This window comes from Pieris napi, chromosome 12 (assembly GCF_905475465.1).
Source record: "Pieris napi chromosome 12, ilPieNapi1.2, whole genome shotgun sequence".
NCBI classification, from domain to species: Eukaryota; Metazoa; Arthropoda; class Insecta; order Lepidoptera; family Pieridae; genus Pieris; species Pieris napi.
Genome location: NC_062245.1, coordinates 5,008,682 through 5,034,798, shown reverse-complemented (window position 1 = coordinate 5,034,798; position 26,117 = coordinate 5,008,682). Strand labels below are relative to the sequence as shown.

Below are 26,117 nucleotides of genomic sequence, written 5' to 3'. Positions count from 1 at the left end.
TCGTGACTTGTATAATTCTTATGTTTCCTTTTACATCACTAATCCCATGTATTTGTAAGATTAGCTTTTAAGTTTTTAGTCTGTTATTAATTTTTTTCTTTTTGTACTACTTTAGATTAAGGTACAATATATATATATTTTATATAACATTTGGTTCTGCACTTCTCGCACGCATCATGTTTTTTTTTTTTTTTTTTACTTTTTCTCTAACTAGGATTGCCTGGAAGAGATCGCTTATTAGCGATAAGGCCGCCCGTAGCATCCCTTATAATTTTTCTGTATTGTGTTTCTTTTTTTTAGCAACGAAGTGTAAATAAATAAAAAATAAAAAAAATCCCTACTTCTAGAGATGCCTCATTGTGGCTTCGACAAACAAAAACTATACACTTGTTTTTAGAATATATCTTCTGATTCAACATATTAAATGATTTGACAGTGTAAAAAAAGGTATATAAATTTCGTTTTTTTTTAATATTCTTGACAATTTAAAATGACATGATATCGTACCTTATTGACACAGTTGCGCAAGCAATCGGGTATGCGACCAACGATGGCACGCCGTATTTCAGAGGCTGCCATTTCCCGCAGCTCTTGCGCCGACGCATCCGAGTAGAACGCCGCGTGTGGCGTGCACAATAAGTTCACCGCGTCTTTAAGCGGACCCTGCAATCCAATTATGTATGTCAAATAACATATGACAAATGCTTAAACAAATCACCAAAGTGAAAAACAGAATTATAAAGACCTTACATGTTTTTAAGTTTTAGATATATTGTTATGATATTTTGTGGACGGAATTAAGAATTAATAGATTATTTTATGAAATAGTTGGCCATATTATGAATGGCTAGGGCAGATAAATGATTAACTAAGCGTTTTCAATTATACAAACATTGAAGGGCGCTGGTATATTTGTTTTGCTGCCGCACACACGCGACACAAACATTAAGGTACAGACTATGTATTAGGTTTAGGTTTTTTATAAGAACTCAAATTAGGTTAGAATGCAAAATATCTTTCATGATTTCAAAGATTCTGTCCTTGAGTCAAAACATTGATTCAAGTTTTCTCGTAGGTTTTTTATGTGTAAAATATATGATATGTGAAAGACTGTATGGACTAAAATGCCACATCTGACATTTAAATATCGCTATGAATATTCAAAAGCTGAATTATATTTCAAAGTCTTCAATGAAATGTAAATCAAATAAGCTAAGGAGCTATGAATATGGTGGGGACCCTGGGGGAACATGACTAAGGGATAGATGAGTCATTTAATATCTGAAAGTTTTGATGAATATTAATAAAAATGGGCTATTATTTAATATTACTTTATTCGATTTTCTATTACTCAACCATATTTACCTAATACCTAAAGATTATTTAGGGTAAATATATTTTCATATCTTACTTTAACATCAAATCCAATTTCAATTAGAAGAATTGGTATTTAAAGAATCCATAAATCTTGAATAATGTTTTTACCTGGAAGACATTGAAGGGCTCATTCTCGTGCACGTCGAGTGCGGCTGCGCGTATACGTCCCTGCTTAAGCGCGGCTGCCAACGCTTCGTCGTCTACGAGCCCGCCCCGCGCTGTGTTCACTAGGAACGCGCCTGAAAATTAAATAATAAATCGTACTTTTTAAATACAATATATTTCCGAAATATTTCTGTATACACGTTAATCTCAATATATCAAGGAGAAATAGAAAAACATGCAGGCAAGTGTAATCAATAAAATTTATTATTATTTAATCTAAAAGGGGTTACAAATTAATAGTTCCTAAACAGTAATAAAATAATATTATACACACCTGGACGCATTTGTTTAATAGTAAACTCGTTGATGAGGTGGTGATTGTGTTCATTTAAGCTGCAATGTAATGATACACAATCACTCTGGAATAATAGGTCCTGCAAAAGACATCAATGGATGTTAATTAAACCTAAAATATGTATTTGCTAATATCCAAAACAACGAATTAATAACTAGTTGAGAAAAAAGTGCTTAGTGCCTAAGTCGAATTGGTTCGGAAATAATTCAATGCGCAGCTTCCACAAAGTGGTGGTGCGCGGCAAAGTGCCTTACAAACATAAAGTTGTGGAACCTCGGACGTCGAGATGATACGGATGGAATTTCGTATTCTGACTCAACAACCGATGAAACTCAGGTGCCGGTATTATTCCAAATAACTCCTTTGAACACTCTTTATTAATATGGTAATATGGTTACGTGAACGAGGCTAGTACTGTGCTTTATAGATTTGCAGGAGGTGGCCCAGAGTGAGTGCGTCTCGCCTTGCTGAGCACACCAAGCTGAACTGAATTATATATGTCAACCCCCCCAGTATTAGTATTACAAGCGTAAAGGCTTCCCTTCTTAGGGTCAAATTGGACTAGATTAGGGCGACCGATAATAACGGTTTCCATTATTTTGGAGAATACGGAGGTATAACATTTCCGACATCGAAGTATCATACCGCGATATTTTCGGTGGATATATAATATACAACTGGATATATTCCATCCAAATAAACCGTTATTTAGTAAAACTATATTCTTTAACATTTATCAAAATTGGTTTTAACACTTAAAATTGAAATACCTGTAAGGTATAGACGCGCGTAAGTCCTAACGACTTTTCAATACCGTCGGGCAGATATGGGTCGTAGAAAATGACGGTGAAGCCGAACGCTTTGGCGCGTAGAGCCACCGCTGAACCGATACGGCCGAGGCCGACAATTCCTAATGTGTCACCGCGGATACGCGCGCAACCTGATGCCGCTTCGCGGACTTGTTCTGGTCCTGAAATTAATAAATTTTATAAATATACCAGATCCAGTACTGTGGTCAGATATTTACTCTTTTCAAAGTAGCGGATAGTTAAGAAATAAGAGTGTCAAATCTTCATTACTTAAACTTACAAATGTAATTTACATATCATGGCTGTCCCTGAGGGCGAGAGAGTCCAGTCATAGAGCGGGCATTTGCAGAATTTTGTTTATATTGCTAGGACACTTTATATCCCTTTGTGCAAAAAGCCTTGCTGACAGATTTTTTTGTTCATTTAAGGCAGGTTGTTAGACCTACTTCTTTTTAAAAATTATCCATTCACAGACACAGGAATGGGTTTGTCCTATTGGGGAGTTATGGTACTTCAAAGATAAAAGAAATAAAGTGACTATCTATATATACTTTTCTTATTTTATTTGCACAAAAACATTTAAGTGATTTTAATGTTATATCTTGAAATCAACATATGATATGTCATAATATTAGGTCCTTACATAATTATGAAACTGGCGTTTTGTATGGGAGGAATAAAAAAAAATTTTTTTTCTATATATATTATTAATCCAAGTATCAATAAATCTTTAAAGGCGATTTCGACTGGCCCATCAGAGTTGATTTTTTACCTAGTGAGTTATCCAAATTTCGAAAAACATGGTAAACATGCCACGGTAGAACTCGTACTCGTAAATAACGCGATATTTCATGTTTTACATTTTATAAATAAAGTGACGCAAAGAAAAAGAAATAAAACGTGAAAATCAAATAAAATATCATGGTTTTCTAAAAACAAATGCACGAGATTCTTGAATTGAATTTGGAATTCCTAACCAAAGGGGAGATATTTGTCAAAGTAGACAATACAACAAAACGTCAATTTCATATGTACCTAATATAATCACAACATACCTGTGAATTTCTTGCCATCCCTGACCATATTAGCGAGCCAGTAAGTCCGTCGGTAGAGGTTGAGTATGAGACAAAGTGTCGTGTCTGCAACTTCTTCCACGCCGTAACCCGGCACGTTACATACTGCTATACCTGGAAGCAACATTGGCAAACATGTAAGATTGTAATCACAATGCATTATTTTATTTTAATAGTCTTGGTTTGTAGACTCAGTTTCTTCGCACTTAGACTCTCAATAGGTCCGTTTGTGCGTAATTTTATTAGTCTTTATATTATAAAAATATATGAATGATATATATAATCATAAAAATATGCTTAGAAAGGAGAACAGATAGGGATTGCTTTCCAAGACCTCGGCTTATTACATTCGTTCATCTAGTATTTTACCTCAGATAGATAACATTTTTTTGCAAATAAAGTAAAAAAAAATATGTTATTTATAAAACTTGTGACATAACCTATATAATCTTTTATTACATAATGGACTATTAAAAGTTTATACTTATAAAAAATATATAAACGTCAAATTACTGAATAACTCGTCACAGAATCGACACGTGTAGATTTAATTGATTGAGGAATGTTTCTGCGGCTTTACGCAAATATAATAGCTCTATTAGCTACTTGTTATGATTTAATCATACCTTGAAGACTCACTTGATAAGAAAATCGAATCATGTTGATTAAATTTGACTTAAAAAATACCTCCAAGTCTTATAATAATATAATCGAATGAATTTAAACGGATATAATTGATTTTAGTATTGGAATACCGTGGTATTTCGATAAAAATTCGTAACTTTACAAATAAAATTAATATGTGAAATAGTGACGGAAAACTTTCTTGAACTGACAAATGGCTAATTAAGTATTTTGGAATATTATACTGTAATGAATTCGTAATAATGCTTCTAAGCTGAAACAGTTTGTCTTGACGGACATACTAGACAACTTAATAGGCTTTAGTTAATTTCGAGGTAAAATTATTACTAAAAACGTTACGCTACCTAAACTTAACCCGTAGCCGTTATTGGAATATTTACAAAGCACTCACCTAACTCGCCGGCCGCTTTGACATCTATATTATCAACGCCGGAGCCGATGCGCACAATAATTCTGAGCGCCTTAAACTTCTCGAGGTCCTCCTTAGTTAGTATAATGGTGTGCCACATTAGGGCTCCCACCGCCTCGTTTAACACCTTCTCATGTATTTCCGAGGTGCTTTGAGCGTCGCAGAACGCAACCGTTGCGACATCTTTCAGTATTGGCATTTCGACGGTGCAATCGCGACCGTCCAAAAGTGCCACTAGGGGCCTGGAAAGAGATAATGCTAAATTAATAAAGTACTATTGAGGATTTACCAATTTAATTCTAAATTTTTCGTTAGATATATTAAAATTGTAATTCTATTATTACGTTTTCACGCTTAAGTCGCCGTGGAGCGATAAGCTTTTACCGCTATATATCATGAATAGTTTTAACAAAATCTATTTCCTATTATTATTCCTCTTCTATAGAAGAGCAGATTCCGTTAAGTGATAAATGATGTTAAAAAAATATATGTCTCCAATCATCATTCATTTTCTCCGTTGGTCTTAAATAAAAACACATACATTGCCACATAATGATAACATACATAATCAAATTGTTACGCACAATGATCCTTCTATACTTGCACGTCGTAAGCGTATGACGCATCAATACATTTGAACAAGATCTTCACGATCATTTCCATTGCAAATTAATTAAGTGGAAGGAAGTGCGCGGCACAAATTGCTATCGACCGGAGCGGAGGACGGAGAACCCTATACGGTCCATAACGTTACGAAGCAGTAATTAATGCTATGAGAGATAGTCATACATACATACATACAACTGATAGTCGAGGATCCTTTAGGGATGTAATGTTGCGTGAGATTTCAACTTGTTTTGAAAGCAGAATTACAGCTGAGTTAGATTCTAGAGAGATGACTTTAACGACAGTTGACGAATTCTAAGTGTCATTGAAGTTTTGTTTGAAACTTATATAAAGACATCTATATTATTGCAATTTAGGAATTTAGCAACTATATTGGCATAACATATTAATCATATCTTGAATAATAGCACAATTTAATTGTATCATAGGCATAATTGAAATTGAAATACATAGAAGATAAGATAGTGTGTTAGTTCAACTTTGGTAGGCAATAACAGTAAACGCGTGAAATTGAAAATATTCCCAATCAATTTAAGACTTATTAAATTTTAATTATCAACCAATTCCGAAGTGGTAAAAATGCACACGATTATTATGTAAACTAAAACGGTCGGTCTAGTAAGCCGGATTAGGAGCGTAGTCAACTTAGTGCAGCGCGTCCGGCGATGCGAACGGACAAAGCCGATAAAACAACCCAAGACAATACAAGTATAATTTAAACTTTATACGGTTTTGGTATTAGAACTTGTTCCCTACAAGGTTACTTAAACGTGATCAGGAATGAAACGTTAACATCACAATGAGATTAAGAAATGCATAGGTATAAATAATATACGTTCTGTATACCTTCTTCTGCTATTAAAACTTCATTTATATTAAAATAAAATCTACTACAAAAAGAACTTATCCTTGGATAGTTCGGCTTATTCAAAGAACTAGTTTTTTTAATACCAATTAAAATACCACAAACTTCTTAAACAGTAGAAGTAACTGTTCTCGTTACATCCGGCTAACAAGTTGTTCTAATATCTAATAGTTGTAGATTTTAAGGCAATCAATCGGTGTTGACCATTCGCCCTTCACTTGCACCGTATTAATTAAAACGCGCTACCCTGAATAATATTTGAAACTTTGGTACTTGAATTATTATGTTAGGAAGTTTCATAGTGGGTAGACTTTTGGCAAAATTTCGAACCTTCTGAGGGTAGACGAAAGCAGATTTGGTGTTAAACAATGGAAAACCTTTTCGGCAAGTTTTGTTGAAAAGCAAATAGTATTACCACGAGGAAAGAATTCGTTCGCAATCGGGTTGTTTTTGTGTAAATACTTTATCCGAAGTCAAAGTTGATGATAGAGTTGTTACTAGAGGAAAGAAAATTATAAGCTCCGTAATCAAATATTATAAAGCGTTGTTTCGTATATAGAACACCAAAACTAAACTTTGTTAAGAATACAAATAGGATTTGCAAGACGCTATCTCCTATAACGCTCGTGCAAATTATTTCTTGCTAATGTATAAATATGTCTTATTAGTGTGATTCATCGTATAAATCGGCTTCGCATCATTACGTACATAAATGATATCGTTACAGAACTATTTTTTACCTATACCGCTACTGTATTGCTTTAAATATTTGCTATATGTCTGAATATATTATAACAATAATTCATAAATAATAAAAACATGAGTGTGGTAGGAAAATCCCATTAGTAACGTTATAAACTCAACTATATTTAAGTTTTTATAATTTTACAACTCATTTTTATTTCGCCCGGGTAAGGAGACATTACATAATATGAAGGTAAATAGACTAAATATTTCATTTTAGCTCAAATATATACGTTATAATTGGCAATAGAAAATTTCGTGATCTATCCAAATAGGTGTTTAACCGAAATATATCGCGATATCAAACGACTATGACTTATTAATAGATAATAGTTTCAACTTACCTCGATTGTAGGGGTCCATTTGCGATGGGTCCCCGAATGCTATCCATGCGAGGTCTCTTTGGCAGCATCTTGCGTTTGTCCATTTAAAGCGGCAGAGCCGCTTTTTTTACTGCTTTGCAGCGCGTCACCTGGAATTGCAATAAAAAACGGTAATTCGGGAATGTAGGGGAAAATTAAAAATTTTAATTTAATTAGGATACATAAAGGTAATAAACGATATACATGTACGTTATTTATTTAAAATATGGGCCTCATTTTACTATTCATTACAAATAGGCTAAATCATGTAAACAAACATTATTATGTTTATTCTAAAGTGAACGCTAAGACGCCACTAACACATAAAAACTTAAAAATAACATAAATATGTATATGCTTTTCTTCCCGCCACAGTTCAGTAAGTTCAATGTTATAGGGGTAGTCTGAATAGAATCCAGTTAAATCTCATTAGATACGGCAAGAGCACGCCACGTTGTCTGGCAATAACAAACGCTGGAACGAGGCCAACGAGTGCGGCTACTGGTGATAACAATCATTGATTAAACTACTTTTTAGAGTTAATAAAATGGGACAAAACTGCTTGTTTTGTAGGCCTGCACATCTGACTTTTTAGTAACGTGTTTTTAGTTGTTAAACACAAAATTCTATCACGACAACTGCAAATGTTTAAGCTTTAAAATCTTAATTTTAAACATTTGTGCATTTTTTATAAGTGTTGTTACAAAAGGTTGAAAAACCTGAAGTATTGACGCGACTTTCTACACAAAAATTTTAAAACAATTTCACAGAGAAAATCATAATATTTATTCACAACATAAACTAAGAAATATACCTTGCCGCCGCAAGTATTTACCTAACGAATTAAGAATACAAAATATTATGTTCCAATAAGAAATTTTCTATTAATAATTTAAAGACGGAATTTATAAGACGCATTCAGATAACCGTGATTTATAAGTGTTAAACAATTTGGTGTTTCTTTAAATTGAAGTTAGTTGATAATAAAGTTGTACTCCTTCGTATATAATAAGTATTATGAGGAAATATCAAATTACTTACAATATCAATGTCATTAGGGTTGATGTTTTGAAGCCGGTCGTGTTGATCTCGACGCGTTCATTTTACCTGCAAAATTGTTAAAAATAAGCATTAAGGTTAATAAAATTATTTAATAACGTTTTCCATGAAACGGGTAAAATGGGTAAACTCAACAGACAGCTGTTTTTGAGCCCCAAGGGGCTTCAAGAAGTGTCTAAAATGACACCTCAACCAACCTAATCGTTTGTACTTTGTAAATATACCAAAAAAATTGTTAGCATAATATATCGCAGTAACTAAAACATATATGTAATTCCAATTGCGTGACTACTACAGGAAAAATATAGTTTTATATCTAGCTAAATAGTTACATTTTTATATGCTCATTGTGGTATGGTTCGTCGCGACAGTCTAGAATGGTCTCTAGACGGTATGACATATGACATACATGTAACCTTGGTAGGTTATATATGTCATTGTCTAATCACAGATTCGATCACTTCATAACATGGCCAATCCTTTGGCCAACTTTTTTCATATAAGCAAATAAATAATAAATAACAATAATTATTGTATTCATAAGTAATCAAATATCTATAGAAATATTCTTATATGCAGCAAGTGAAGCTTTTACTTGGTTTATAATTAAAGTATTTCGTGTTTAACTGATAGTTTTATATTTTTAAAACATAACCTAACGATTGAACAAATATATAAATGTTGAGAGCTCTTTATTATGTTGAGTCATACGAGTAAAAACGTAACTAAAATATACTTATAAACAATTTAAATGTTTGTATTTATTAATTAAATATCAGAATCTATATTTGATAAAAATATAGCTATGACATTCAAACAAGTCACTCCCATTACTTATACAAACTTGACCTCCACCGAAGAAATTCATAGAACATAGACGGCTGTAAGACGCTAAAGATAGATAAAAATAATCTTCAAACAAACAGGACGTTATAATAAAGCATTTATATTTTACATTACGGAGATACCGTTGTTAATACAAGGAAATGTCCTATCGTTGCCGCTTGCGTTGCTAAGCGGTAAATTCATGTATAAATCATGAATGAGGTAATAAATTATGGGACGGTGTACGATTTTAATACGAGAGTAAATATACCGGGTAAGGCACTTCATGCCCGTATTAATAAAATACCAAGTGCCTGGCAATATAGAAATTAGCCCATCCTTGTTTCATCTAGATTCCTCCTGGCTGTTTATCCGCGAGTTAATTGAACCACTAATACTTAAATAAATTGTTATGTGTGTCTATGACGCGTACCTACATACACATATTGACTAAAACGACTTTAATTTAACCTTGGAGAGGATATCCTAATCTACTGGAGAAAACAGCCACGTTGTACACAAAATGAAAACAGACTCATGTCATGAACAAAACTATCATCATTAAATACTTATTCTATTTATAATGGTGATAATTATTAATGCTGATGCTAACTATATCTACTACTATCTAGCTATAATAAAACTACTACGTTTTGCGTCTACTGACTACTGAGTTCTAAAGAATTAAAAAGCGTGTCTAATTGGCCAGACGAAAGTTGCACACTAACAAAAAATTGCTTTTCAGCGTGGCTACATCGGATTTGCTCTTTCACCGTTCAATTTCAAAGGCCTTTCGTGACGTAAATAAAACGATGCGACGTAAATTGAATAAATATTTCTCTTTCGTGCGCCTTTTTCCCTATTAGCGTTCAAGTCTCGCTTGATAGGCGATTCCCCGAATTCCATTTGTAATATTGTTATGTGTTCGCCTCAGCGCAATCAATTCCACCATTTATCATACGAGTGTAATATAACATAGTAATGTGGTATAATATCTGTCAACAGATGGTAATAAAAATTACATACACCGTAAAACCGGCTTTATTTGTAATTTTTCACAGTTTTGTTTCTTTTTTTATTATTGGGAATGTTAACTTAACTTTTGTACTTAAGAATGCAGTATTGGGTTAAAAAGGTAGTCGCGGTAGAAGCATTCTGACATTGACTACAATTTAATGGCCAATCGAGAAATACCTAGACAATTGAAGCATCTTAGGTTTTTTAAAGTATGTTTTACACAGCCATTTATTGTTATTTAGCGACTAGTTAAGACTCGTTATAAGAACTGCAGATTGGCCTTAAGAAAAAGACGACAGCTGGCTCACAAGCTACCTGCCGAACAAGATAAGCTTCACATTCTAACGGGTTAGGAGGCCAACGAGTCTACTTGTCGTGACTCACAACCCGTATGATGATAATACGGTAACAAGTTCTTAGTTGCTTACAACTTGTCCGCGGCTATTATTGAAAGATCCCCTCCTATCTTGCAATTCGTTCCCACAAAGTCACGATGCTTCATAGTTATAATGAGGATAACAAGTCAGACAAGAAAAGCTTAAATTCTGTATTTGTGAGTGCTAATACAACACATAATAACAAAGTTTATTAACAATATTTTATCTTTATGGCCATATTGGAATTTTCAACGACTCCTAAGGTCTTGATAACTATCTACGAGTAGTCCATTTTACATATAATCTGCAGTCGTCGTTTAAGCTGAGCTGCTCGAAGGTCTGTTGAGACTATATAAAAAATATAGACGCCTGTTGCGCGTCTAGTACCGCTAATAGGATGATAATCCTTATTTATGAGTAAATTATTCATTAGACGCTTACCAGTTTTGCCGAGGCGCAATCAATCCAAGATCACCGCTCCATCGGCGCACCGGCATCTAGTTGACCGGCACAGGCGCCGCACTGGACGCACACACACTAGTTGAGAACTACACTTATCACTGCTTACTTCACTAGCACTCTGACACGACAATCGCCACTACCACTAACCACTTCACCACACCTGCAACAAAGAAAACTTGTAATTAATATCTTAGATATTAAAATTTTATTACATACGACGAGACGGGTAATTTCTAACAGTTTAAAGTTTTCTCATCTACCGTTTTAGATGTCTGAATATGATCTAACTAAAACATTTCGCTCTATTTCACAGTGGCAGTCTCCGTCGCGAATAGCCGACCTTTGACCTAGTTATAGTATCGCAAATTTATACGCACTTCTCAATGAACGTAGTATACAAGTTAAAAATTTCAAGTTTTTGGTAGTCTGAATCTGATGATGATTGTGACATGACTTCATGATTTAATAAAGTAAATGAGCAAGACAATAAAACACATACATTTGTAGACAAGAAAATTTAAACAATAATACAGTTTATACATATAATTATAATAAATTATGTGTTACATAATCAATGATATAACCTTATTTCAAAACATTTAAGTCGTAAGTCTGTCTTGTAAATAAACATAGAAAACTTCAGTCGTCCGCCGAAGCCTTCAATAGTTTCGTTGTAGCAAAAAGCCCTTCAAGTATGCGGTGTAGCCGCGCAACTTTTAATTGAGGCCGCTGATCGCATCCGAGACGAGTTACGAACTCAGTCGGACAAAACAATTTTACATTGTTGCCGTAATTACGCTTAAAACAATATTTGATTGTTAGCAATTTGTTTCAAATACAATCGCAAGTTGATGCGAACGCTTACAAGTTATTAAGTTTTTAATTGTACCGAGGAAGTTGCTGTATGGCTGCCTCTTCAACAGTAGGTACATAAGTTCCCAACTTTTTATGTGATTTTTTTTTCAAGACATTTCAAATAGTTTATATCCGTTAGAATTTCTTTTAAAATTAATAATGTATACTTGTCTACAGCGTGGCTTGGAATATCACTAAGCTTCATAAGCCCTACGTGGACAGTCGTCGTTCTTACCCTGGTTGATATGCGTATTTATAAGTACTCTAACCACTATAAATGCCGCAAACAGTTTGAAGGCTCTCGTGACCCGCTAATGCATAAACGCAGTTCCGATTAAACATTCAATTTCAATTAAGATAATATCTTTTAGATAACCATCAGCTATGAATATTGAAAGCGGAATTAATAATTCGCTTTAAACAATTTCTATTTGCGTTGTTACCATATTTTAGCGTCTATTATGATTACTGTGGTTCTGAAACTCACGGTTGTGACTCTATGATCCTATATAGACGTTAATTTACATTGTTCCGTCTAGCACTAAAATAAATTTTTTAATGCTTAGAAGGGGACGTAATGAATTATAATATACAACTATTTTAACAAAGTTTAAGGAGAATTATAACTTCAATCATTCTATTTTATCTATGGTAATGTTATAGATATGGAATGGATTATGGTTATTCGTTTAACACTAAGTCTAGTTCAATAACACTAAAGACTATTTATATTTGTATAGTAGCCGTTCTATCCACAAATGCTGGCAGCATTCATTGAATAGTCCCCAGATGGATTTAAATTGCGACTTATAATAATCCTAGGGAAAATCCCACGTCTCGAGATGCCAATTCTCGGATAGATAAGCGACAATGCTATTTAATTAACACTCGATACTCTTATCGGATTAAATGTCCTTAGTGAATAAATAGAAGTAACTGTAATGTTTAGGTCATAATTAGGTATAACAAAAAAATTACCTAAAATTATCTACTCGAAAGTATTTTGCATACAAACGCGACCTGGCCGACGCTTAGACAGTAACTCGCTCATTCATGGTCCTTAATCATATGTGGTTTTGGTGCGTAAAGTGAATGTGATAGAGGGTCGGCGACGGACACGGCTCGAAACTTCGGAGGAGCTTAATAATAGGTAGGTATATAGGAAGCTGTTAGCTTATAATTAAGAAAGTAACTATACGTTGTACTTTAATCTTGCTGTTTTTTATGTGTGTTAGATGCATGCATGCATGATTACCTTTTGTAATGAATAATCTGTCACTATAAAATAGCTATAATCTGTTTTTACATAAAATATATTTTTCTCTTCGCTATTGGCTGTTGGCTATAAATCATCGTGTCTGAATATTCCGTTCTCTGTTAGGGCTATTGAGGCTGTAAATTTTTCAATGGCCATCAGTATCGCAGTAGGGCGCTCACAACTCGTTACGGAGGTCGTTGTACTATCGATTGCGCGACCCCAACTCGACATCTTCGGTAGCCAATATCCACTTTTCGCTGACGTGGTTCAGTTTATACGTTTATAAACTTACTGCTTCTACGGACTCTGGGGAAAATAGTGACGATAATAGTATATAATAGTATAATATCTAAAATCTTTCGTTTGTATATTATTGTTTACGGTTTAGCGAGATAAACAGTGTTTTTTTTATCACACCTATTTTAGTATTGTCTTTGATTGACAGAGGACACCGTGAGCCATTTATGCCAAAACCCTCCATCTTTTAGTCGATACCAACTCCGGGGAAATAAATACAGATAATGCAACTTTCTCTACAGCTGTGATACTTTTTGACATCCAACACCTTTTGTCTTCAGTCACCGTGACCACGCACGCTGTAAAGCACGCGAAACGTCGGATAAATTTAAAATTATGTTAAATAATTGTAAATTTATAATAATACATAATTTAAGTCCGGTTAAAAAGTTTTTTCTTTACACCTATTTTATTTTGTATCGAATCGATACAATCTAATAAAAAAATCATCTATGTATGCTGAACGCATTTCATATTATTTCATATTACTGGTATCTATGGCCTTTACTATTAACGTTGCAGCCACACGAAGCCGTCATGTTCGGATAGCGGTATGGTGTAAATCAAATTTTCTTATGCAGCCTGCGTTCAGACAGCAACTGGCACAATGCCACGTCAGCTATTGTCTTCGCGCGCGGTAACTGGGCCACAACGAGACGCGACAAACCTGATAATTCGGTGCTCAAATATCTTTCTAGGATATAATTCTTACTATTGGCAAAGTATGAAATTAATAGCAGCTATTAGTATCTTAATTAAGCTCAAGCTCGTTACTCATTATAAAGTTTTTTCTAAGCGCCCTGGTTTTTGAAATATTTTCTAATATCTAATGCATAACTCGGAATAATTCGAACAAATTAGACAACAATCCTCGTATAAGAACTTCGAAGAGGAGTAAGAGACGAAGGGAGGAGGGGTTCGACGAAGTTATAATGGAATTCACAAGCAATAAAACTTCCCTTTCGTGCACCGAATAGGGCTGCTCTCCCGCCGTATGTTAATTTGATACCATTCACATAGATTTAAATTGCTACATCGATAGGGGCAGCACTTGACACATTTTTGTTCTCCTCCGACTCTTGTATGTAATTCAATTTTTATACCATTTTTATTTTCATTTTGAAACGTTTCCACAACTTTCAAACCGCATTTTATGTAAACTCTTGTCAGTGCAATTAATATTTATCTGGTGATACTATAGAATTTCGAGTGTTAAAATATAAAAGGATTAGTTTTATTCTAAACTTACTGTATATTTCAGTTTCCTTTTCCCGTTTTCACAATAACGGATAAACTTTTTCATAAGCATGACATAGTTGAAAAGTAATAACAAACAATAGTAGGTTTGGCCCCATCCCTGTAAGTTGGCGAGTTGGGAGTTATGAAAGGTAGCGTTGCGGCGCAGAGGAACGAAACTTTGACAAAGACAGACTAACTTCCATTAAATCTTTTGCAACAAACTTTCGCGTCACCGCCGCTGCCTTCTGTCTGTTACGAGCGCAAGTTTTCGAGTTCAACAATATCTTGAAAAATTATTGATGACGCTAACCTTAATCACATAACACATGAAGGAGAATATACAAAAAGTCACGCTCCTAAAACAACTACAAATTCATTTTCTTTTTAGTCTAACTATAAAGATCACATAAGAGAGAGCGACTTTATAGGTATTAACAATCTAGCCTATACAACAATTTTGGCTAATAAATAGTATTAATTTCTACAATGCTAGCACATAGCTATGCAGATGCACGAGGTGATTTCTCATTGCCCTACAAGACTTTAATACGCAAAAGTGACACCTTATACGATAATATTCTCGTACATGTTCGAACTTTTTTTTAAATTCAGATACAAGTACGGTTACATATTATACATGATACAGGTGATACACTCCTCGCAAATTGCGTCAAGACTTAGGAACCATAATTTAAAAAAAGAATTTATCAATCTTTTATGTATAGAAGATCCGCAAGATAATGTAATTACATTGATGTATACGATCAACAAACGCTTACGTGTCGAAAAACTTGTTTATGAAGACGCATGTATTTTTCCAAGTTTATTCACACCGAGGATTTTCAACTTGCTAGTTTCCAACTTTCTTGTTGGCATCTAACTTTGTCTGAAGTTTTTGCTAAGAGATTTGTTTAGGGGCATACGTGCGCAGGAACATTTCTGAATTTCCTTAGTCCTCCAAGCTTTCGTAAGGTGTTAATTGAGTTTTCATGTTAATTGAAAATCTGTTTTGGGCGATCATACTCTCAGTAATAGAAAAAATTACGTTTAGGTAACGATTAGTATACTAATTTATTTTCAATCTATTTATTTGAAGTTTTATGTTTAGCCAGAGGGTTTTCACCCAAATGATAATCATTAAGTTCCACAAAGTTTATACACAGAAAAAGTAAACAAAACACGTGCAATAAGTGATAATAAAATGAATAAAGTCATGTCATATGCTGCTTTATATACTTACACATAACTTTGGTCGCTATTACAAAAAAAAATGATATAACATTATTTAACTCGTAACGTATACGAACAAATAATTGTTGACGGCAAACATGAAACACGCCAACATAAATATAATGTTATTCTTATCAGTTATGGAGAGATATTTATCATGTTCTAGATTGATGTCGGCTTTGTTGCTTTTATTATAAAAAAAGTATTTTATGCTCTATTGAATAGACGATTTAAAAAGATACTTCTCTAATTTTAAAATCCGGTAAAAATCAGTTAAGAAAACCAAATAACTAAAGTTAATCGAAATATGAGTGGAGTCAAGACTAAATTATAATTAATATGAATCTATATGAACTGTGCCCACAGGAGTAATTAATATACTTACTGCAGAAGCTCTTATTGAAGCCGAAAATTTTAATTACGATTTCGGCGATAGGGCAGCACTGTATATAACATAATAAAAGAGGAAAAAATAAATCTATTTGAAATATTACTTTAAATAGAAACCTCTCTAAATGGGTAGGGTAGACTATTTACAAATTTGTATGTTTATTTGTTAAAGCTTATTACACGTATGACAGGGGTGCAGTGAAGTGTTTGATCGAAGTCAGATTTCGGGGAGTTACCATTTATTCACATAAAGTAGAAATAAAATTATGCAAAGGCAAACTTTTATAAAGTTACAAGTGTAAAGAATTCACATCTGTTTCAATTGGTGGTATCAATGCGAAATGATTGATTTAATATATTTATCGTGTTCAAATTGTTCACTTGGAGCTACGAGTTTCCATTTAATAAATGGAGTAATTTTATTTTACGTAAGAAATATTTCTGTTTGTGAACGCTGTATCCAAAGTAATTTGTTTACGACAACGTAGAGTAAAAATATTGAAAACTTTATGAGTAAATTACGTCTTTCTCCGACGTCGAATACAAAATAATTCTAATAAATACAATTATTAGAATTATTTTGTATTCGACGATTCTTCGGACACCATTTTGTCACATTAATTAAAGTGAGTGCTCATGAAGGGCAGTTTAATGAGGTCAGCATTAATCTATTTATGTGATACCGTACCATAAATAATATTTAGTCAATAAAGTTAGATACCGTAAAACTCACTAATTATACTAACGAATAAGCAACTAGTAAAAACTCGACGTCATAATATTTGCGAGCAGGGGTAAAGTTGTTTTTGAAGGATAACTCCCCGCAAAGTTCTCTGACAAAGTTGTTGAGTTGGTTACAAACTTTCCACCTACCCCGCTCATCCTTCTACTACTTATTATTAACAATATTACAGTTGACCTGTTAGGCAAGTGTTAATAAGAAAAAGTGGCGTTATAATTAATCTTTAACGGTTGTCACAATACTGTAACCGCTTTTGTAATTGCAAAGTGTTTACAGAGACATCATAATATACTGTGTTTTCCAATGCCTCTAGTATCCACTAGTCTCAATCATACTACAAAAGCGAATAACTTTCTCATACTGTGTACCATAGCAATGATCCTACTATTCGCAATGCGAGTGTTGCTATGCCATGTCTGTACGCACTGTATTATATCACTACGTGGCCTACATAACAATACTAAAATTTATTCAACCTAAAAATATCTGTTCGATAGCCTTTAAAATCCGTTTTTCCGCCATATCTTTGCTAACAATTCACTGAATACCGCAATGCTCTCTGAGGGCCATCATCGGAGCTGTCTACAATGATGGCATTTGGGGTTCAGATCCGGCCCGCCTATTTTGTGCGGGTTTACTTTTACCTCCTAAACTCAAAACGCGTGGACGTTTGTTTTTGTCTTATTGCGGAAAATTTGTCCACAACCCGTAATTACTATAACCTCGAAAACTGAGATAAGCCTCTTTAATACTCATAATTGGTTGGTTGGCCATTATCCTTTCCGTGACACTTTGAAAATAGATGGAGGTGACAAAATATTGCTTAAGTAATTGAGGGTTTAGTACATCATTAGGGATATATTATTAAAGTGAGATGATTGCGAAGGCATTCAGAATTAGATTGATAAGTCCTTAATCGAAATAGAAGAAGATTTAGTCCGTGTCATTATTTAAATCAATTGTATGAAATATTTTGTAGATTTAATTAAAATGTATTTTTATTTAATAACGGAGGTGTGAACCCCTCTTCGGCTTTCTGCGAATTATTTTGGTAAATTCTGGCCCATTACTGTTATGCAACAATAAAAGTATGAACGAATATTAATTTTATTTGTACAGTCGCGAAGAATACACAAAGTCGAGATAATTAGACGGTTCTTTAGAAACAAAGAAAGCGTCTGTCACAACAATAAAGCAACAAACAACATAGAGGAACAAAATATCCATAAATATCGTCAACAGAACTCGCGTTGTTAGTACAATCGATAGAAAAATTATTATTTAAGTGTCATTTGAGCTCTATATCTCAAAAGTGACTAGGGGAGACTTTGAACCCAGTTCTATCCAATTTCAACTTAATAATAATGGACCGATTTCCCAACGTAAACCTTCTAAAGGCGGAGTGCCTTTTTCGTATAGCAGTGATCCGTGAGTTTAAAAGAGACCTCTTTAAAATACATCTAAATTTATATTTATAATAATTATGAGCAAAATTTTGCTATTTTAGCAACACTTTGTAATATTGTAAATTATTTTCTTCAATTGTAGATTCTTTGTAATTATATCAGCTAGCTGGCATGAAATAATATGTTGCACACTTTTCACAGAATATAAATAGTACAAGCAAGCAAGTGCGAAAACTGCGTGCGTTCTTTAAGCTTTAACGAAATCAATTAGCGCAACAACCTTTCAGGTGTGGGCCTCAGATTTGTTTATCTTTTTTGTGAAAAGCTGTGCCGGACATACGACATGAGTTTTTGGATCTTAAGGCATTACTATGTTTTCCTTCACCGTACGAGCCTTACATACACACATAGACAGGAAGTCCATTGGTGAACAGTCTGGGTTCGAACCTACGACATCAGGGATAAGAGTCGGACGCAGAAGTCTAACAGGCCAACTGCTCTTCTTCATTAAACGTTAGCTATTAAATTATGTACGAAAAATGTCTAGACTCCCGACTATGAAATAAGATTATATAATTTCCCTAGTGAACTTGATTTCAGAACTTGATCTTATCTCATCATAGTTTAATCACAGCTTGCACTTTCCATGCCGGTATTACGTACTTACTGTCTTGAGATTCATTATAAACATGGAACTCTTGGAATTACTATTAATTCTCACGCTCCTAAAAATACGGGGCTTACGCATAAATTTCTTGTTAACAAACATTTAAAAATCATAAATTAATGTTTGCATTAAACTATAAGCGTAACCAAGAAAGCGTCAAGTATAATAGCCCACAGCCTAATTTTCTTATAAGATAATAAAAAGCAGCAAAAAAGCTCTAGTGGTCATGAAGGCTAATCGACTTAGAAGAAAATGATTTATGTGGTCGAGTGTAACAATGCCACCATTTGATAATACATTTTGTTTGCGAGTGTACAGTGTCGAGGTCGGTAAGAACAGAAAGTACAACTGTCTGTCGCGAGTCGCGCAAGTGGGGCAAAGCTTGGTGCGGAGGCGGGCGTTCGATCGCGGGGACGCGCTCCGGTCGTTTACCTCGGCCGGCCCGAGAGCCGCCGTGAGTACACTTCCATATCAAACGATACGACTACGACTTTTTGAATGTCTTAGATTTAGTTCTCACTTCGGTAAATAGTACTTAGGGAAACTTTCAATACATATAACAAGTATTAAAATTAAAGTTCAACGTTAACACTTCTAAGTTTTACAAAGTTATAACTTCTAGGTTCACAAAAGGTACAGTAATAATACTAGTCGAATCTAAGAAATGAAATTAATTACGAGGTTAACATATCACTTTATATAAATCTACCAGAAATTTGTCGATAAAATACGGTTATTTGATTAAAATAAAGCAACCCGGAAATGAGAGACAGGGTAAGATTCCGTAACAAGACTTAGCGCTAAATATGACTTCCGTATAGAGAATTCACCAAATCAAAATTTGACTTTTCATTACCACATTTCGTTACCTTAAATGAAATCCAACACATATAAACACAAATATATGCTGATTTCAATGTTATAGCCCTGTCTATATAGTTAATCGTGACAAGTAAAGGACATCATAACAAAGTTAAAAAGCGTTCATTACTTTCTGAACCGTTTTGAAGATGGCCGCCACCAGTGTCATCGATAACTTATTTAATTAAATTTTTGTTCTCAATGATTCATCAAAATCCTATTATTGATCTCAATTATTCAGTACTCATGGATTTATAATCAATGAAATTAAGATTGCTTTCTGCATTTCATGAAAAGTCAAGGGATGGCAAGAACTTCTTGGAACAGGTAACACCAGACTTTCGCATTTTTTATGGATACATAAACCTAACTTTACACCGGTTGCCAAGTCGTATATGCCGCATATATATTTTAGGATGTGTAATGTATTTTGAGGCAATAAATTAAGTTCCTCCACGCATCAACTCGGCAGGTGTGACACGACGCCATTAACACGTGTCAGAAACGCGTCGCCTTATATCAAATCGATACCTCCTAAGTATACTGAGTCATCTAACAAATTTAGGTATTTTGTTTTTTTTATACAAAAGTACATCATAAACCATGATCTTAATGTTAGTGTTATTTTTTTTTTAAAAACACCTATAATTATCGAGATAATTTCACGTATACTAAATCAATTTCAACATCAGTTAAAATCGTACATTGTATACTGATCCAAATAACATTGTATCAGTATTCGCGGGGCGTGAGGAGGGACGCATTGATACAAGTTTATTATGGCTCAGTATACGATAAATGACGACGAGGGCGCGAAATTTTTTTAATTTTCTCAATAATAAGGTGAATAATACTAATGATACAATTAGCAATATCTCAGGAATCGGTGATATAATGCAAAACACTGATGAATATGGTAAGTTACATTGATATACTTTGTTTATGTTATGTATAGTGTGATTTTGCCATTTTTGTTTGATAATTGTAACACGTTGCTTAGTACGCCGTATACTGATACAACTATATTTACACCTGTTTACAACGAACAAACTTTATACAGAAGACACTTGATTTATCTGGCTATAATAATGTACTAATTCAATTTTTGATATATTTGTTTGAATTGTGGTATAATATATTTTTTTATGTGTTATAAATTTTATAACTTGATATTGGCACGTTAAATATAAAAATATGAATTCTTGTGTTTTTGATTGTTTTTTGTTTTAGAGTCTCCATTGCCACCGGATGCAAATTTTATGGAAGAGGAGCTATCAATACTTGATGATATTGATTAGAATGATAGCAAGGAAGTATCGCAGAATATCCCTTCTAATGCTTACATATATTATTCCTAGATTATATTATTTGCTCTTCGCCTTGGGTATCGAATGCTGATAACTGAACTCAAAAAGGAGATCAATCGCCATCAGTCATAGAAAACACTCCAGGTAATTCGCCCATCCAGAATAACATTATAGAAAATTATTGTGATATTACTCCAGTACCATCGCCGTATAATTCTTTTGACTCATCTCCTGTTAATTTCTGACATTAATGATATCACATTCTCATCGTCCAATAACGCCAAAAGCGCATTTCCATTGCGAAAAAAGATAAAGAAAGGCTAAGAGTTTTCATAATAAATGTAAGGATAAGGAGAGGAAATATAAGCTTAATAGAGGATTGGAATATGTCAGTAGAAACGGAAGAGTACATGCTACGAGAATTATGAAAACTTCTTGCCCCTTAACTTGTCGGAAAAAATGCAGTGAGAAATTAACAGAATGTTTTGGATTATTGGACCACTGAAGACAATGGGATTTTTGGCAAGATATACTGTAAAAGCTGGAAAAAAAAGAGAAAAAATATTGTCGATAAAAAAAAGGAGTGAAGGAGATAATATTGAGACCACAAAAATATCGGTTTGCAAAACTATGTTCTTGAGAACCCTTTCTATTAGTTTTGATTTTTCTTATACAGATTTAGAAAAGTCCGATAAAGGTAATAGATTTATTAAATCAGATCAGCGTGGTCTTTGGATGAACATAATATAATCCATCCGATAACGTTCACAGTGTTATAGATCACGTTGAAGCATTTTCTCCTGTAGAGTCAGTCACATTACACTCGCCAAAAATCAAGTAAAAATTATCTGGAAGGCTTTTTATCCTTCCCAAAACTGTTCATGAATCGAATGGTTTATGGACTACCGTGAGACAATATCGAGATATCTATATAATATAGGTTTTATAAACCCAAAAAAGATATTTGTGAACAATGTCACATTTATGAAAATAACAAGCAAGTTCTACAGACAGATAAAGAAAAGCATGAAGAGCATTTAAAAAAAGAGAAAGCTAGAAAAATGAAAACAAAAGATACAAAATCAGCCTTACAAAATAATGAAATCCTTACATCAGCATCTGATCTTCAATGTATGTACCTTGAAGATCTGTCTTAATGTATGTACCTCACGGGAGCGTGAGTACTTTTTATTATAAACGGAAACATTATTTGTATAATATCACGATATTCATTCTGGGATCTCGCCAAGGTGATTGCTTTTGATGGTATCAACAGACAGCAAAGAGAGGTGCAATTGAAATTTCCAGCTATCATTTTAAGTTTATAGAAGATACGGGTGGTGAAGGTGTCAATGATTACCGGTTTTAGTCAGACAACTGTGGAGGCCAAAATAGAAATAGGATTTATTTCTTAATGTAGGTATATGTTAGGTAGTTTAAAGTGTAGTATAGCTATTAGCCATCGCTTTCTAATAGTGGGTCATTCACAAAGTGAAGGCGACAGTATTCACGCTTTAATTGAAAGACAGACAAAGATAAAAAGCTTTATATGCCTGATCAATGATATACAGCTTTTAGATACATTATTATTGAAGTTATTAAATAGTTATTGAAGTGTCTCTGGATTTAATAAAGGACTTCAAATCAAAGTCAAAACTTATAAACAACTGGACAACTACTAATGATAGATCTATCTATCTATCTATCTAAATAACTCTAATGGAGCAGAAGATAGTGATTCAGACTGATTTTTGATTCGTTCAACCTTTAATATTTTTATTTATTTTGTTTAACCTTATAGCAATTTTTTGAGCGTTAGAATTTCCTAGATTTTTAGATATTTATATTATTCATATCTATTATATTTATTAATATTGTTTAACGTAAGTTACCATTTTTTGTTTCTATTATTTTTACTGATGTTTGTTACTTTTCAAGAAACTTTAATGATACTACATACTACAAAAAAGGGTCCTACTTAGTATAAACGAAAAATACATTGTGATTCTTTTGAATGTGTTGTTTTGTTAATGAGACTACTTCTTCCTAACCTTTATTAATTTCGTGAGGTATTCGAAATACCTAAAATGAGTAATTAAAAAGCCTCGATTCATTATATTAGTCCAGTATACGTTGAGGTTTTAACTACTAACATAGTTAAGTACTTTCCTAGTATAATGAGTCAAGTGATGTAATTTCAACATTTTATTATTAAGTGGGACAAAAAAAATCGAAAATAACCAAAAGTAGTATGATATTAATAAAATTATTATCATATTTCGTTATATTCTCGAGTAAGCCAAGGATTTTCATGTACAACGTACATGAATATAACTGGTAGTTAAACCATTTTACTATTGAGTCCCGCCCGTGTATAATGAGTCATGTACATAAAATATCATTTAAAAACAAAATTCAGCAAAATCATGTTATACCAAAGGAAGAGCTTTCAATCTTTATTAAAAAAACATTTAATTTATTCCGAATTAGTTTGATTTCATTAAAATATAAACAATTTGCCTTAAAATGGCTCTCCTGTAAAATTACTAAAATGTCAGTTGACTCAGTATACTTAGGAGGTATCGAAATACTCAGTTGCTATTTGCACATACTCTGTTACGTCGAAACTAATTTGTAAGATAATAAAATTAAAAAAATTCTCACTTGCTTAGTCGAAATACATAGCTTTATGTTGATTTTATAAGGATTTTATGTATGGGAAGGTATCGATTAAGTCGATTAATGCAAAACGCGTTACTTAAAAAATTCGAAGGCAAAATCGAAACTTATATTATTCGATTATTCTGTAATTCCTTATTATATTTCCATTTAATTAAATAAATTAATAATCTGTTAATGTAAGGATAAGATATAAAACTGACAATTAACATGCAATAAACCGTTTATGTAAATTAACAACAAAATACATTGTTAATAGCATATAATTAAACATTTAAAACAAAGCAATATTCGCACATGTGTCTATTACCGCTTCACGACTTGAACGACGTATCGAATGGGTACATTGAACCTAATCATTGTCTAGGCATTAAAAGTGTGAGCAACGTACTAAGTTCTCTTTTCAAGTTTTCGAAGTGTAAAAAATGATTTGTATAGTTGTTAGTGAGGTCACGCGATTGTATTTTCTTTTCCATTTCTCACGGGTGACGAATGACGTGTGAAACGAACAAAACATTATGTCAATTTAGTGTAAATTATGTGAGCGCTCGTACTTCTCCTTCCAGTAGGACACTTACAATAATATGTTTAAAAAATGTTTCTTTACTTTGTGTTGAACGAAGTAAATCTGGTATTGGCATTAGGCATGCGGACACTTGATGTTACTTGTGATTTTATTCCATGTTTCTTTGTTTATATGACAATTTACCTATTACAATATTATAAAATAATTTTCCACTGTTAGATACAGTGGAAATTTTTCACCACACGCGAGTGAACGCGTGCTATGTTTTTACAAGTAAAATTGTAAGCGGCAATGTTGTATACGTTATAGTCACTCATCGCTAGCTAGTGTTTTTCCAATCAATATTTGGATCAGCACGCACGAGTAGATTCCATTGTTTATCTGTCACCCTCCGGCGTTCCGTGCTTGGGGTTACAACTTGCAAAACCGGTTACTTGTCCCTAAAACTTATATGATAAAGCTTATATTTATGATCCTACACATCCTGAGTAGTAACTTGTTATAAGTATATTATTTGCACAAATTTTCGACCGTTATGCGTCACGCCCGAATACGCCTGTCGTTTTGGGGTTTACACGTCATGTGCTGATTAGTAATAGTCTATATTATCCTACTATGTCTTAAAACGGATGATTCAACCAGAATCACTTCCTGAGCGTGTCTGCAAAGCGTGTAGGTAGGTACAGTTAAACATACAAACTGAACAAACAGTCAGTTAGCGACACACTTCGCAGCGACAATACAATGGTAAGTTCCCTTCCACACAATAGTCCGAGAGCAGTGCTTTGTCTTAGGGATTCTCAGACAAAGTATATTTATATAGCTACATTCATTTCATTTTGCTCCTACATTTTAGACAAACATGTATTTGTCATATGAAAATTACTGAATCAACAAATAAAGCTGTACTTTTCTTCTTAAACGGTAGGAATTTCTTACGTTCCGTCTTTAGAAATATATTATGCCGTAATAATTTAAACACATTATATACATAACTCTTTAATCCGTAAGCACACGCGGGTCTAAAACATAGAAGTGTTTTCACATTCACATATTACCGGTGGCCGGAGAGTGCTGAATTCAGTACTCACTCACTCACGGATCAGTTCAAAGTCCGATGTTCCATTTCTCGGCTGTGGGGTCACTCACACTAACCGCAAACTATGTACCAACTTTCCTATGGCAACTTCGCAGTCTCTAAAGATGTCTAATTATAAATTGCAGTGCTCTTCTAAAATAGAAACGGTAAGGCACGGTCATAATTATAGCAAACTAGTTATGTTCCACGTCCTTACGCCTGGACGGAATCAAATAAGAATATAGAGTTTCTAAGGTCCCATTTATAAATAAGAGAATTATTAGCAACAGTAAATTGAGATCTTTATATTAAATTAAAAATAAAACTTTAGTTTTCACGTACCTATTGATGAATGGTTTATGAGCCAGACACAAATCTTTTTGGCGAGTGATCTGTCAGTGATCTGTGGCCTCTCCCACAATCAAGCGTAGTTTCGCTTAGTATCTAACCTTATAGGGATGTCTAGGTTAC

The 26,117-nt window shown here is 33.6% G+C and overlaps 1 protein-coding gene across 2 annotated transcripts in view; it reads right to left on the bottom strand.

The window, feature by feature from the left end:
* LOC125054265 (C-terminal-binding protein) overlaps window positions 1-26,117 on the bottom strand; it is a 57,131-nt gene that overhangs the window by 1,960 nt on the left and 29,054 nt on the right. For both annotated transcript variants that reach the window (XM_047656015.1, XM_047656016.1), the window contains exons 3-11: window positions 11,091-11,271; window positions 8,413-8,478; window positions 7,354-7,481; window positions 4,756-5,015; window positions 3,702-3,833; window positions 2,608-2,807; window positions 1,817-1,916; window positions 1,486-1,616; window positions 508-663 (exon numbers count right to left, since the gene is read on the bottom strand). In XM_047656015.1, the coding sequence (XP_047511971.1) occupies window positions 508-663; window positions 1,486-1,616; window positions 1,817-1,916; window positions 2,608-2,807; window positions 3,702-3,833; window positions 4,756-5,015; window positions 7,354-7,436 (1,062 nt within the window). In that variant the 5' untranslated portion in view covers window positions 7,437-7,481; window positions 8,413-8,478; window positions 11,091-11,271. The remainder of the gene's footprint in view (window positions 1-507; window positions 664-1,485; window positions 1,617-1,816; window positions 1,917-2,607; window positions 2,808-3,701; window positions 3,834-4,755; window positions 5,016-7,353; window positions 7,482-8,412; window positions 8,479-11,090; window positions 11,272-26,117) is intronic.